Genomic DNA, 15,778 nt, shown 5'->3' with positions numbered 1-15,778 from the left:
AAATAAGTTTTTTTATGTCTAATTTATTCTCGAGCTTTGGTAAGACCCATAAACTTCTCTAAAGTGATACAGAATGTTTAAATCCAAGATGGCGGTCAAAATGGCGATGGTATTTAATTTTAAATTAATTAAATAAAATTAAAAATTAAAATTAATCAATTAAATTAAATTAAAAAGACAATCAAATATTCAAATTTAACAGAAATTGGGTAGCAAAAGTCGAATTCGATGTTAAACGTAGAAAAAAGAATCGGATAATCGAGTCTGGACTGTATTTGAAAACGATTCAATTCAAAATCTTTAGTAAAGTTTTAAAACTGAAAAACGCAGATTATGTGAAGTTACTTCAAAAGTTTCATGTAGATTGTTTTTTTTCATATTTTGTTTTTTGAAATTTAGGTATTTCATGAAAGATTATGGGTCTTTTACTAAAATGTCTCATTTCAGAATTGTTAATTTTTGCAAATAAAAATAAGTTTTATAAAAAAAACAAAAATCACACTTTTTGTTGAAAGTGACAAAGTGAAAATTTCTCAGTTTCAATTTTAATCTTATTGTAATTTTTGGACTTAAGATATCATAAATCAATTGTTGTACAAATCTAAGAGAATGTTTGGTGAAAAAATGAACTTTTTTGGGGGTAATCCATAAAAACTGGGTGGTCTATAAACGACGTACTAGAGCCCTTTTAATTGCAAATCACAAAAAAAAAACTGGTTCTATTAAAGCAAAATTGTGATTTGCTAACATTTTGTTATCAATATCTCAGGTTTTGTGAAAATTTATTAAAATAATTTCAGGTTGTTTTGGCACCCAATTGCTAAATATAAAAAAAAGAAAGGTATTACTTCATAATATCGCATTATCTATGATAAAAATCTAATAAAAATCTCACTTTATTTCGTATGTTAATATGTATTTTCTGAAAAATGTCGCATTTTTTGTAAATTTTTGAAAAAATCTATTCAATAATTAATTTCGACAACCTTATTAAACTTATAATAATTTGAAAATTTTCATAAAATATATATTTTGCTTAATTGGTTATTTTCATATTTCGAAGGTTATTTTTCGTGATTTATCCTGCTCAAGTCAAATCCATTGTTAGAATATCCAATTACATCAAAATGAACTAAAGTACAAATCATAGTTGGAAGTAAATCCTAAAAATCATAAGATTAACAGAAATACGAAATTTTGAATTGATATTTTACTTATGAAATAATTTGAATTGAATTGAAAAAAATTGTGTAAATGTAAATCGTAATTAAAACAATTTTTTTCAGAAAAAAATCTTTTCAAATTTTTAATATTTTTGTTACCTATTTGGCAAATTGAGAAAAAACATATTTGAAGTGAGGAAAAATTATGCTGATATGAGTATTTCACACCAAGAAATGTCATGTTTTTGTTTGTTTTTTTGAACATTTTTATATTTTCCTAAAATACGTTTTGTTTTCAATTTTCTTTGTATTTTATGAAAATTTCTTAATTTTTATGCAAATGAGACTTTAACTTTAGTGAACATTTATCAACAATTTGTTTTCAATTTTCTTCGTATTTTGTGAAAATTTCTCAGTGTTATACGAATGAGACTTAAAATTTGCGAAATATTATCAACATTTTTATTGATTTTTGTTTTCCTGAAGTACGTCTTATTTTCAATTTTCTTTGTATTTGTGGTAATTTCTCAATTTTGTACAAATGTGACTTAAAATTTAGTGAAAATTTATCAACTATTTCATGGATTTTTAACACGGTTTAGTAAATTGAAATACTGTTTGACATTCAAAAGAAGACGATTTTTAACGATAATAATTTAATTGTTTATCAATAAAAACACTGATGTTGTGAAAAACACTTCTAGATTTCTTTTTGTTATTCGATACTTCAAATTACTACATACAATACTAGATAAAAAAAATGTAAGCTTGAATTTTTTTATCAGAAAAAAATGATAATAAAAATGAAGCACTTATAAAATTGAGAAATAAAAACAAACAATTTTTTTTCCTTTTTATTATTTTTCTTTTTTTCCTTATTGTTCTTTTGCTTTCTTTTCTTTATTTTTTTTTCTTTTTTTCTTTATTTTTTTTTTTTGTTTTTGGCCGTTGGAAATATTTTCGTCAAAATAAACACTTATTACACACTGCATGTACAATTTTTGCAAACACAAGAAAAAAGTTGCAACTGACGGGATTCAAACCCAGCACCAACACCAGGGACTGGCACCTTAGCCCACTTGGCCATCAGAACGATGAAAAGCTGTAAGGATAAACGCACATATGTGCTTGACATTTCGGTAATGTAGGTTTCCCATACTGATGGGCGTAAAATCACATAAAATTGCATAAAATAATGCAATATTTATTGTACATCCAGGCCTTTTACACGCAGCTGGATGACTACTTTTTTAGAAGTGATGTTTTTTTTTATGCATCATTTGTTTTACAAAAAAAAAAAATTCGCTGGCTTATGTTTTTCTTGTTAGTATTTTACTTTTGATTTTGATATAAATTGTCATTTAACTTGTTTCGTCTAAGTTTATTTTTGATAGTATTTTAATAATTTTACCACCATTATAACTATCATTACTTTTTGCCTTTTTATTTTTTTTTTTCATAATTCTACTACCAGTTTAAAAAAAATGCCTATTTTGACATATTGTTATAGAAAAAATACCATTATTATTTAAATTCTAATTGAAAGCATTAAGGCATAGTTTGGGACATTACAAAAATTACCTAATACATATTTTTACTTAAAGTATACACAGCAAAAAATCCAATGGTCAAATCGCATGCAAAAGCATGCACATCACCTTCGTCAAAAAAGACACTTAATATTACACGCCGCATGTACAATTTTTGTAAACACAACCGACGGGATTCAAACCCAGCACCAACAGTAAGGACTGGCGCCTTAGCCCGCTCGGCCATCAGGCCGATGAAAAATGGAAAGGATAAACGTATATATGAGCTTGACATTTCGGTCAAGTAGGTTTCCCATAGGGGGATGGCGTCGCTATTTTTAGACTACATTTTCCACTTTTTCTCATCGAAACCGACTACTTTATCGACTTCATTTTGCTGGGCGAGATAGGACGCCGTCTATTTTTAGACGATGACTCAGCACTTTTCCACTCTTGCACTTAAAAAAACCAGGTGGCAGCACGATGTAACGCCACGTCCCTATACTGATGGGTTACATATTTCAGGGTGTAATATTACACAGAATTTCATAAAATAATGCAAAATTTATATTACACCCAGGCATTTTACACGCAGCTGGATTACTACCCGAGCAGACGGAAATAACGTGGGAATAACATTTTTTGTTATTTGAAAATACTAGGCCAATAACATTTTATGTTATTTATAACAAGATTTGTTATTCGCCGTTATGATATTTTTGTTATTGGATTGTTATTGTAATAACAGACTAATAACATTTTGCGTTATTCTTCGAACAAATCTTTGTTATTCTTTTTTGTTATTTTAACAACTAATCCGATCATCCCAATAACAGTTGGAGTTATTCTTCCATAACAAAAAATGTTATTCACAAGTTGTTTTGACTTTCAACCAATATCAAACCAATAACAAATTTGGTTATGATAACAAAAACTGTTATTAAGCTCTTATGCAAAAATGGATTTTGCAAGAATATTCCATAACATTTTTTGTTATTTTAACAGTATTTGTTATTGAAATGGCATGAATTTTGTTATTACCGTCTGCCCGGGTACTTTATTTGCTGTGTAGGGAATTGTTGTAAAAACAAAAAGCCAAGTTTTATGTTGGCCCCTCATAAATGAGGTTTTTTTTTTTCAAACATTGCCAAAATCATATAAAATAAGTCAATTTTTCAATTCAATTCGGTTTTATTGGTGCATAATCAAGTTACAATAAGTTCTCTTGAAGTACATAACAGAGTTTTGGGGTTCCTTTCACTTGTGTGTTACATCATAATCCATTTTGAAGCAATTATTGTTGTTAACTAAGGGATTACCAAGAGTAGGAAAAACATTTGAAAAAACTTACCAAGATTGCAAAGAAACGAGATAGAAAAGGGAAAAGCTTATAACTAAATCACATTTTTTTATCCTTTATAGATGTGCTTGATCATCAGCTCCCCAAGGGCTAGAAATTGCTCCGCCTTGTCTTAAATTTAAAACAATCTTCTTTCCAATGCTTTTTAAAAGTATTTTTATGTTTTTAAATCGAATTATGTGAATTACGTAGCCATCTTTTTCCATTTTTTTGTTCTGCGACTTCATATTTTAATTTTTTTGTGGTTTTGGTTTTTATTCCTATCAATTAATTTGAGAGACTATGCTTTCTTTTTCAACCGAAGTCTGTCCACATTTTCAGCTGTAATAAAACCATTTTTTTGCTGTGCACACTCCAAGTTTTTATTGAACACTATAAATTGTATTATATTCGAACATTCCCGAAATGTATTACCCTGATTAACCCTTTCGAGCCTGATGGGTCATATATGACCCAAAAATCAAAATTTTGAAAACTAGCCTATAATTTTTGTATGGTCCTCAAAATCATTTTCCCATCATTAGTTAAAATAATATTTTTTTTTTAATTCAGGCCTGAGCGGCCAGGCCTACTACGCTGCTTTAACCGCAGCGAGGATTCTGTGAACGGAACCCATTTCACAGAAACTAATGGGGAGGAAGGATGCGTGGACATACCGTGCCAAACGCTTCGGGTTCGTTGAAAAGAATATTTTTTTGAATTTTTAAATATTTTGAGTTTTGTAGTTGGAAATGTATGTCTTAAAATAAAAACAAACGTATGAAACAGGCTAAAATAAATCAACAAAAAGCTGCTACCTTCAACATGCAGAACCCTCTCACCTAATTGAATTAATACACCAGCCCAAACCAAACTCGAAAATCACGACTATTGTGCAACACGACACTTCCGACGCAGAGAAAAACGCGTGCGCGCCAAACCACTTCAAATCCATTTATTTCGTGTGTACAATTTTTCAATTTTCACCCCGCTTCCCGAAACTAACAACTTGATTGGAGCCCGCGCCCGGATTCAAGTTACATCACCGAGCCCTACCAACACGGGCAAACGCAGAAAAAAACAGCGACTCGACTTTGATCCGGTCACTTATTGGAAATTGATCCAAAATGGAAGAAGGAGACGAAGAAACGTACAAATCCGCAAATTCCGTGGAATCGTGTGGATTTTTTAATCGATTCGGAAGCCAATAAACCGTGTAATGGGCACCCGGTTTACCCGGCCTTGTGCTGGTTGAATTTTAAAAAACCTTAATTATAATTATTGTTGACGGCGCTCGCCCGAACATGAGCATTTTATTAGAGGGGAATGTCACGTTGAGCTTGAGCTGAAAAAAAGAAAATTGCCACGCGGCAAACCATTCAACTGTCAATGCTCTAACTCCGAGGTAACCCTTGAGTGCCTCGCGAGAAATTTATTTTAACTTTGTCGTTGACTTGTTTTTAACTAAATTCGTTAAAATTTGAAGATCTGGCAGCCCTGTTTTGAGATTTCGATACTTAATAGATTTTTTTTTCATCTTGATTTTGAACAAATATTTCCTAAGAAGATTTTCTGCATATTATTGGATAGGTATTTGAAAGACTTTTCCAATGATTTTCAATTTTCGAAGTTCTGGCAACCCTGCCATAAAATGTCTCCACTTAAGAAATATTTTCCAAACTGCTTACTGTTACTAAAAATTTAAGTGACATTTGAACTACATTCGTTTTTTGTATATAAGTATTCGAATATTATTATGAGTCTCTGGGAAAACTGCCAAGAGTTAAGATTTGCTAAGTATTTTCAAGTTTTTTTGCAGTTATTTTCAAAATAAATTAAGGCACTCAAAGGTCTCCAACTTCAGTGCATTCATTTTTATGACCAATTTCTCTCCACCCTGACTCGTGGGGGCGGGGTAGTTTATATCGTCACCCACGTTTCAAAGGCAAAGCAAATTAGAAAGAAGAAGAAAAAGCAAAAGAATCAGCCCATGTCAATACAATCATTAGCGCCCGAGTCGTCCTCGCAGTTTTGCGAAGCTTTCTGCCAATTTCAACCTGCAAAAAAAACGACGACGAAGCAACAGAAAACGATGAAAAATAATTGCACAGTTCAACGAAAGTAAAATTGAAACGGCCCGCTACTCTTTGTGAGGGTGAAATCTGCGCATGCTCCGAGGTCTTTGAAATAATAATAAAAATGAAAAATGGGATGTGTCGTGCGGGGGAGGCATTTAGTGTGTATGTTTACGGTACTAAAGTTTTAACTATTATGAGAAACTGTAGCGGTTGCTTCGTTGTGGAGTTATGTTTTTTTTTTTGTTGCAAGAGTTTTTAAGTAATTAGCGAAAGATGTTTTGTAATTAAAAGAATAATAAAATTTTAATGATTATCTTGATGTTGATGTAAAACTCCAGCTCACCAAACTGAATAGTTATTTTTACTAGATTTTGGTCGATGCATCATTGAAATCATCCAAAACATCATTTTTTCTGTTTTTTTTGTTGAACATTAATCGCTTGGCAGTGCTCTAAGAATTTTTAATTTTATTCATAATGCCAAATTGCTGTGATTTGGCACTGAAAAGATCGTAGAATTTCACTGAAGTGACGACATTTGTTGGCAAGGATGCCAGATTTTCGAAATAAAATAATATTTAAAAAATCATAATTTTTCACTTGATCACTTAACACATTATACTGGGTTGCCAGATCTTCGATGTTTTTTTCTCATAAGAAATTTTGCTGCCAAAATTGAGATTTCTGCATGCATGCATTACAATTTGGAATAATCTTCATGTTCATATTTTTAAAGTTTTCCTGCATAAAAACAACAGAAAACTAGCCGACTGCGCTTGACAGTGCTCCCAGATCGCCGGAATGTTTATAAATCATCATTTTCATTGTCAAAATGTATTTTATATTATTTTATTTGAAAACATTAGAATAGTTGGTTAAATTTCGCTTAAGTTATGATATTTTACGGCAGGGTTGCCAGATCTTCAATATTGTCAACCCCCTTAACAAAACCGTTTTTTGGAAGTATTTTTTTTAAATTCGCAAAATTACAATGCTGAGGAGCTATGCATGTTTTACTAAAGAATTTATAGCATTAGATAGGGCTGCCAGATCTTAATTTTTTTTTTCATTTAAAAATGCCCGATTTTGAGTTTTCAATTTATGATCTTTTTTGAAGATTTCTCACAAAAATCATCAATTATTCTTGACAGTGCTCCCAGATCGCTGGAATTGTTCATTAAAATTTACAAACATTTAAAAAGTTTTTTTTTGTTGAAAATTCGTTGAAGACGTGGCTCTAAGATTTTTATCTTTTCTTTAAAAAAAAAACTTCCTGAAATTAAGTTTTCAGCATAAAAAAATATTACCCATATATAAAATATAAAAATAAACGACAAATAAAACTATTCTGAGTTGCATTTTCTGATTTTTTTTTTTCTAAAGATTTCCCCCCAAAATCAACACTACTTCCGATATTTTTTGACAGTGCTCCCAGATCGTTGGATTTTTTTTTTCATTTAAATTTTCAAGCATTTTCGATATTATTGTTTTATTATTTATTTTTATTATTATTTTTATTTATTTTTATTTATATAGAGTTGAGAAGCTATTTAAGTTTCACTTAAGACTTTATAGCATCATACAGAGCTGCCAGATCTTATTTTTTTTCATAAAAAAGTATAAATATTCTAATCAAAATATAATAATTAAACGGGACATAAAATGATTCTGAGCTGCATTTTCTGATTTATTTTTTAAAGATTACCACCAAAAATCAACAATAATTCCGATATTTCTAGACAGTGCTTCCATCTGGAAATTTCTCATTAAAACTAACAAACATTTCAGAAGTTGTTATTGTTGAAATTTCGTTAAATACAGCGCTAAGAAGCTATGCAAGTTTTACTCAAGAACTTAAAGCATCAGACAGAGCTGCCAGATCTTCACTATTTCATAAAAAAATGCCCCAAATTGAGTTTTCAACATGAATAATTTTACCTAAATTATTACCTGATGAGAAGTAAAATAATTCTCAATTTTATGATTTTTAAGATTTCCTGCAGAAATGCTGACAGTGCTCCCAGATTATTGTAAATTGAGTTTTTAACATGAATAACCTAATCAAAATATATAACCTTAACGAGAAATAAATTGATTCGGAGTTGCATTTTTCTGCTTTCAGATTTTTAATGATTTCCAACAAAAATCTTGACAGTGCACCCAGATTGCTGGAATTTTTGTCATTTAAATTTACAAACATTTTCGGAAGATTTTTTAATGCGTTTTTTTAACACCTAAACTCCCAAGCTCGAGAATTTGTATGGAAATTTTGCTGCGCAAAAATTGCTGAGAAGCTATACAAGTTTCACTTAAGAACTCATATCATCTGTCAGGGCTGCCAGATTTTTTTTTTTCGAATGAAAATAAAATTAATCTAAGCTGCATTTTTTGATAATTTTCAAAAAAGATTTCACACAAAGATCAACCTTTTCTCTATATAAAAAAATCAACACTATTTCCGATATTTTTGGAAGTGCTCCCAGATTGTTGGAAATTTTTCTTTAATTTTTTAAAAGTTTGCGACAAGTTTTAGTCAATTAATGATGTTTTTTGATAGAGTTGTAAAAATTTCAAAATTGACAACATGTTTGATTTTTTAAGTAGATTTGTCTGCAGGGTTGCCAGATTTCAAGTTCAAGACAAGACAAAATAAAGTTTTTCGTTAAACTTTTGATGCTCTTTACCAAAATTAAATTTAATAAAATATTCTTGAGTATACGGAAAGTAACAGTGCTACCAGATCACCTATTTTTTTATTTCAAGCTTTTTTTTTAAATAAGATTGGATTTTTTTCCATACCAAACATGTAACGTCCAACAATGAGAATTTTGGTAATTTTTACTTAAGTGGTAAAAATTTATAACAGGGTTGCCAGACCTTCATAATAAATGAAGTATCTGATAAATATTTAATTATATCAATTTTAAAACAAGATTTCTAAAATTACTTTCATTCAATTTCGTAATTGTAGGTATCGAAAAGCATTGCATTTTTTAACTAAGTATTTAAAGTATTGGAAAGGGTTGCCAAATTGATAGAAATTTAATTCAAAATCGATATTTCACTAAATTTTCGAAGTTTAATTTGTTCTAAATTGCAATTTATCTTATATTTTCGATGCAAGACAGCAAAAGGCAACAAAGTTGCTAATCTTGGATCATTAGCGAAGGTTTATCTCAAACTAAAATCAAGTTAACCCTGCACAAGCATGTTTATCAAGCAGATCTAGCTTTAAACTGTCACCACCACTGGAGATATCCTTTTCAGCAAACCTCCAAGTCAGATCCAGTTTCCGTGCTCAAAGCCCCCATTGAATTGAATTGTAATCAGTTTAATAGGCTCCAATCAACCGACGCAAAAACGAGACCGATCTGCAAGCCTCCATTTTCCTTTCAATCAAACGACTGAAAAACGAGCTTCCTGCGTGACTTTCAAACATTACCACCTGCGCCATCAATCTGTCACTGTCATTATAATTATGTGCTTTTCCAAGTTGGGGCTTTTGTACGTGAAGATTTTTTCGTGCAATTTGCTACTACTCAATAGGTAATTGGATCGTGAGCGTTCACGAGCTCAGATGGGATCGGAAACGAGTTTTTTTTTTCTCAAACTGCTCGCAGTAAAAGTGTTTCAGCGCGTTGACAGCGCTGCGGAGCGTAGTGGGCCGTACTTATCGTCCACTTTCATCCCGAGGCTACGCGCTCCAATTGCGCCAGGGAGCAACATTTGCATAGAGTCACGCGAGCGAAACTGACCTTGCGATCCAGGGTTTCGTTTTTCCGCAAAGACCTGTTTCTAGAGTTAGAGGAAATGGAGAGGAAAAGTAGCTCGAGGTGGCTATTGGGGACGGTTTTTTGTGGGAGAACCCCTCGCCGGGTTGTAACGAAAGTGATTCAGAGCAGTTGGAAAATGGGTCGACTAGGGTCTACGGGCTCGTCGGGATAAGTGAAATTGAGCTAACGGGATCAACTCCTATATGAGGAGTACTAACGATCATAGCATTGACTTAGGTGGATTCGAATGTTGGGCAGAAATGGGATTTGAAATCTAGGCCTTTATGTTAGTAACTTACAGCTCTAATTGACAGATTTGACAGGTTGACTGGGATTAGTAAACTCTTTTTGTACTTACTCAGAATTGCTGCTCGAATCACTCTGGAACACTTACCTGCATTCTTCAAAAAAAATCACCTCAGTTACATTAAGTTGTAATGAGGGGTATATCGATGTTGAAGTCCGTGATCGGGAACTTTCAACGACCTTACCACTAAATATTCAAATCACTTACCTGCATAGTTCAACTTGACTTGTTCGAAAGGGAGGTATATCAATGTTGAAGTCCGTGATTGGGAACCTCATGTCGACAAGGAAACTTTTTAGGGTATCTTGACTGTGAAGTCTGTAATTGAAATGCAATATTTACAAATTCATTTACATGTATACCACAAATCTTTTGAGGCTATATCCACATTGAAGTCCGTAATTGAAGTGACGATTTCCAATCGTGTACTTCAGCCAAAAAAAAACTTGACCTCAAATTCAAATCTGTTCCTTCACCCAAATATCTGAATGTTTTTTTTTTCGAACCATCAATAACATCAAGCCTCCCCCAGATAAAAACATATCGGCAAAACACTTTAACTCGCGCCATGTTCCGCCACGGCTCAATTCCTCAATTCCACAAAAAAAAACAAGTAAAAGAAGCAAAACATCGTTAAACTGTTCATCATAACTCCCCGTCCGCTCATGATTCACCATAACACACTCGCTTTCCTCCGTCCAGATAACCGCTACTTCTCGGCCTTTACACGATTAAAAAAGGGAGCCCCCCCTCCCTGATTTCGCAACAAAAACATTCCCCCCCCCCCTCCCGTTCACCGGTTCGATATCTTCTTCACATGCAACATATCTTCTTCTTCTTCTGCTTCCTCCTCTCTGATGTGCCACTTACGACCCGGCTTCGAATCGAAAGAGAACGTGAACGCTCCGTGCCGGCCAGAATCCAGTTGAACCAGTCTGTTTGGCAGAGCAGTCGCGTCGGCAATTGCAGCACTAGCCGTGACTTCCTAACCTATTTCTGCTGGACATGGGCTAGGAAAAACGCAAGGCCTGCTGGAACTAGCTTAGAACGGGTGATTTATTTTTGAGACGGGATCCCCAAGTGGGCTTTCACTTTTGGGAAAGTTTCCCGGAAGGGGCTACCGGCTTTGAGTTTCAATTCATGTTAGTAACCTAGAAGGTAATTTTGACAGATTTGACAGTTTGACAGAGGTTAGTAACCTTAAAACTATCTGTACTTACTCAGTTGTTCGCTCGAACCTTAATCTACACTGTTGTACTTACCCCAACAACCTCACTTGCACTTTGTTCAGAAGGAGGTACCTCGATGTTGACGTCCGTGATTGAGAAGCTCAAAAACTGATTTCACTTCAAACAAATTTTATGTCAGTAGGGGTATATCAATTCTGAAGTCCGTGTTAGGGAAACTCACCAAAATCATTCTAACCTCATTTCTCCCTCTCTCCCCCTCTTTTCCAGCGCCAACACCCAGATGGACAACGACGTCACGCCGGTCTACCTGGCGGCCCAGGAGGGCCACCTCGAGGTGCTCAAGTTTCTAGTCCTGGAGGCGGGCGGGTCGCTGTACGTGCGGGCCCGCGACGGCATGGCACCGATCCACGCGGCCTCCCAGATGGGCTGTCTGGACTGCCTCAAGTGGATGGTGAGTTAGCGCATTGTTGTAATTAATAGCGCGTAATGATGGTGCTGGTCGGAAGAATGTGGAAAAGTGAGCAAGAACCGGGGCCAGTTGCACGGAAAGCTTGAGGACCTAAACTAACCTTTTTTTCTCAAATAATAGCGGACAAATTCAAATTAAATATCGAAGCAAAATATTCAAAAATAAATTTCAACCCATTTAGTTTTTTTTTTGATTTGGTAAAAAATCGTTTTTGAATTTATTGTTATGGTATTTTTATCCATTTTTTTTTATTTTGATCTTTTTGACCATTTTGTCAATTTTGTCTATTTTGTCAATTTTGTCAATTTGTCAATGTTTTCAATTTTGTCATTTTGATCATTTTGATCATTTTGATCATTTTGATCATTTTAATCATTTTGATCATTTTGGTCATTTTGGTCATTTTGATCATTTTTGTCATTGATGTCATTTTTGTAATTTTTGTAATTTTTGTCATTTTTGTCATTTTGGTAATTTTGGTAATTTTGGTAATTTTTGTCATTTTGCTCATTTTGGTCATTTTAGTCATTTTAGCCATTTTTGTCATTTTGGTAATTTTGGTAATTTTGGTAATTTTTGTCATTTTGGTCATTTTGGTCATTTTGGTCATTTTGGTCATTTTGGTCATTTTGGTAATTTTGGTTATTTTTGTCATTTTTGTCATTTTTGTCATTTTCGTCATTTTTGTCATTTTTGTCATTTTTGTCATTTTTGTCATTTTTGTCATTTTTGTCATTTTTGTCATTTTTGTCATTTTTGTCATTTTTGTCATTTTTGTCATTGTTGTCATTTTTGTCATTTTTGTCATTTTTGTCATTTTCGTCATTTTCGCCATTTTCGTCATTTTCTTCATTTTCTGCATTTTCTTCATTTTCTTCATTTTCGTCATTTTCGTCATTTTCGTCATTTTGGTCATTTTGATCATTTTGATCATTTTGATCATTTTGATCATTTTGATCATTTTGATCATTTTGATCATTTTGATCATTTTGATCATTTTGATCATTTCGATCACTTTGATCATTTTGATCATTTTGATCATTTTGATCATTTTGATCATTTTGATCATTTCGATCATTTTGATCTTTTTTTATTATTTTGATCATTTTGATCATTTTGAACATTTTGATCATTTTGATCATTTTGACCATTTTGATCATTTTGATCATTTTGATCATTTTGATCATTTTGATCATTTTGATCATTTTGATCATTTTGATCATTTTGATCATTTTGATCATTTTGATCATTTTGATCATTTTGATCATTTGATCATTTTGATCATTTGATCATTTTGATCATTTTGATCATTTTGATCATTTTGATCATTTTGATCATTTTGATCATTTTGATCATTTTGATCATTTTGATCATTTTGATCATTTTGATCATTTTGATCATTTTGATCATTTTGATCATTTTGATCATTTTGATCATTTTGAGCATTTTGATCATTTTGATCATTTGATCATTTTAGTCATTTTGGTCATTTTGATCATTTTGATCATTTTGACAATTTTGGTCATCCTGATCGTTTCGACATTTTTTTTTTTTCATTTTGGTAATTTTGGTAATTTTGGTATTTCTGGTAATGTTGCCCATTTTGATCATTTTGATAATTTTTGTCATAATTTTGATTTTTTTTTCAGTGCAGTCTATTTGTCGTTTTTGTGTTAATGTAAATTTTGTAATATCAACATTTTTGTTTTTTTTTTTGTAAATTTTATCAATCTTGTCATTTTAGTAGTATTGATATTTTTAATAATTTAGTCAAATTGTTTTTAATTATTTTGACATTTTTTCAAGTCCATTTTGACATTTTTTTTCGATTTCGATAATTTTGACATTTTTAAATGTTTGTCATTATTATCTTCAATTTTATTTCCATTTTGTTCAAGTTATTTTTAAAATTTTGTTCATTTTTGTTTTTATTTTTCATTTTGTCACATTTTTTTATTTTTGTAAATTTTAAATTTGCTGACATTTTTGTCAATGTTTGAAGATTTTTAATTCATTCTTTTTTTGTAATTTTTCACTTTTGTTGATTTTTGTAATTTTTGCCGTTTTTTTTCATTTTTTTTTTTGTAATTTTTGGCATTTCAGTATTTTTGTCATTATTGTCGGTTTTGTCATTTGCGTAAATTTGGTTAATGTCGTATTTATTTTTAATTACTATTAGTGTGATTTTATTTTTTAACATTATTATTATTGTGATTTTTGTTATATTCGAAAAAATTTTTGACAATTTTTTTTTATTTTTGACATACTTTTTTTCTCGTTTGAAATTTATTTTTTTATTCTTTTTTTTTGTCATATTTATATTTTAGACAGTTGAAATGTTTGTCATTATCATTATCAATTTTATTTACATTTTGTTCAGCCTTTTTTAAAATTTTGTTCATTTTTGTTTTTTTTTTTTCATTTTGTTTTGTTTGTATTTTTTATATTTGTCAATTTTAGATTTTTTGTCATTTTTGTCAATGTTTGAAGTTTTGTTATTCATTTTTTTTTTAATTTTTAACTTTTGTCGAATTTTGTAAATTTTGGCATTTCAGTATTTTTGTCATTATTGTCTATTTTTGTCGGTTCTGTCATTTGCGTAAATTTGGTCAATATCGTATTTTTTTAAATTATTATAATTGTGATTTTGTTTTATATTCGACATTTTTGTTTTTTTTTACCTTTTTTTAAGCTTTTGACTTACTTTTTCACTCGTTTGAATTTTTGTTTATTTTTGTTTTTTGTCATATTTGTTTTTTTTTTAAATGTATTTTTGACATTTTAGAAATGGTTGTAATTGGTCATCTTTTGTAATTTTTATCATTTTTGTCTTTTATTTCTCATTTTGCAATTTTTACGTCATTTTTATTTTTTTTTTTTTATTTCATCCTTTTTTGTTGTTTGTGTCATGCTTTTTTGTATTTTTTCTAAATTTTGTCCTATTTTTATTGTTATATTTTTGTCGTTTTTGTAATTTTTGTTCATTATTGTCATTTTAGTTAATTTCGTCTATATTGTTTTTTTACCGTTTTTGTCTTATTTGTTATTTTTTTAAATTTAGGTTTTTTCGCCTCTCTTACTTATTTTTTCTTTTTTATTTTTTTGTTTTTTGACTTTTTGTAGTTTTTTTTGTCATTTTTATTTATGGTATTTACTTTCGATTGATTTTTGATAGTTTTTTTCTTTCATTACTGTTTCGTTTTTTTATTTACTTCTTTTTTTTTCATTGTAGTTTTGATGTTTTCCATAATTCTTCAGACATTGCTTATGTTAGTTTTCTTCTGATATATTCAATTCATACTATTTTATTATAATTTGTTATTTATTATTATGTGTTTATTTTATTGACTTGTTACTTTCATGATTTGTTAATATTTTTATTTTTATCACTTGCTCTCTTTTTACTTTTTCAAACGCTTCGATTTTTGTTTATTTGTTCCACTTTTTAATCGTTTTTTTTTTGTTTTTGTCGTTTTCCGGCCTCTTGAACTTTGTATTTTTTTAAGGGCTTTTTTTCGTTTTTTACTTCTCCGTGATCCGTGATCGGCAAGGGGAGAGGGCGAGTCCCATCACTTGCTATCCGCACACTTCCAATCATACTTCGTGGGAAATCAACCGACCCCGGGCAGAGTTGACAAACCACTGCGCTGAGATGCCACTTGGATCATAATCAGTTCGACATCCGACCGGACCGGTTTCTGCCATGTGCCATTTTCAGTGTCAATCTTCGGGGTGGGGGAAAATTGCTTCCAGTTTTTCGCTGCCTCCTCAGGCAGGTTCCATTTTTGTCATCTCGACAATGCAACTCGTCGGCGAAACCCCGTTAGAGATTCGAAGAAGGGTGATAAAAGTGTGATTGAGAGTTAAATTGTTGCCAATAAGTAATGTTTTATCATGTGAGCGATTCTGGCAGATCAGGAGAGCTTGTCGA

At 31.3% G+C, this 15,778-nt stretch overlaps 1 protein-coding gene across 4 annotated transcripts in view; it reads left to right on the top strand.

Moving 5' to 3' along the window:
* Positions 1–15,778, top strand: part of LOC6050775 — a 144,941-nt gene that overhangs the window by 43,982 nt on the left and 85,181 nt on the right. For all 4 annotated transcript variants that reach the window (XM_038251606.1, XM_038251532.1, XM_038251466.1 and 1 more), the window contains exon 3: positions 11,646–11,829. In XM_038251606.1, coding sequence (XP_038107534.1) covers positions 11,646–11,829 — 184 coding nt within the window. The remainder of the gene's footprint in view (positions 1–11,645; positions 11,830–15,778) is intronic.

The sequence above is a fragment of the Culex quinquefasciatus genome, chromosome 1, assembly GCF_015732765.1.
Source record: "Culex quinquefasciatus strain JHB chromosome 1, VPISU_Cqui_1.0_pri_paternal, whole genome shotgun sequence".
Lineage (NCBI taxonomy): Eukaryota > Metazoa > Arthropoda > Insecta > Diptera > Culicidae > Culex > Culex quinquefasciatus.
This window is presented reverse-complemented; position numbering and strand designations above follow the sequence as displayed.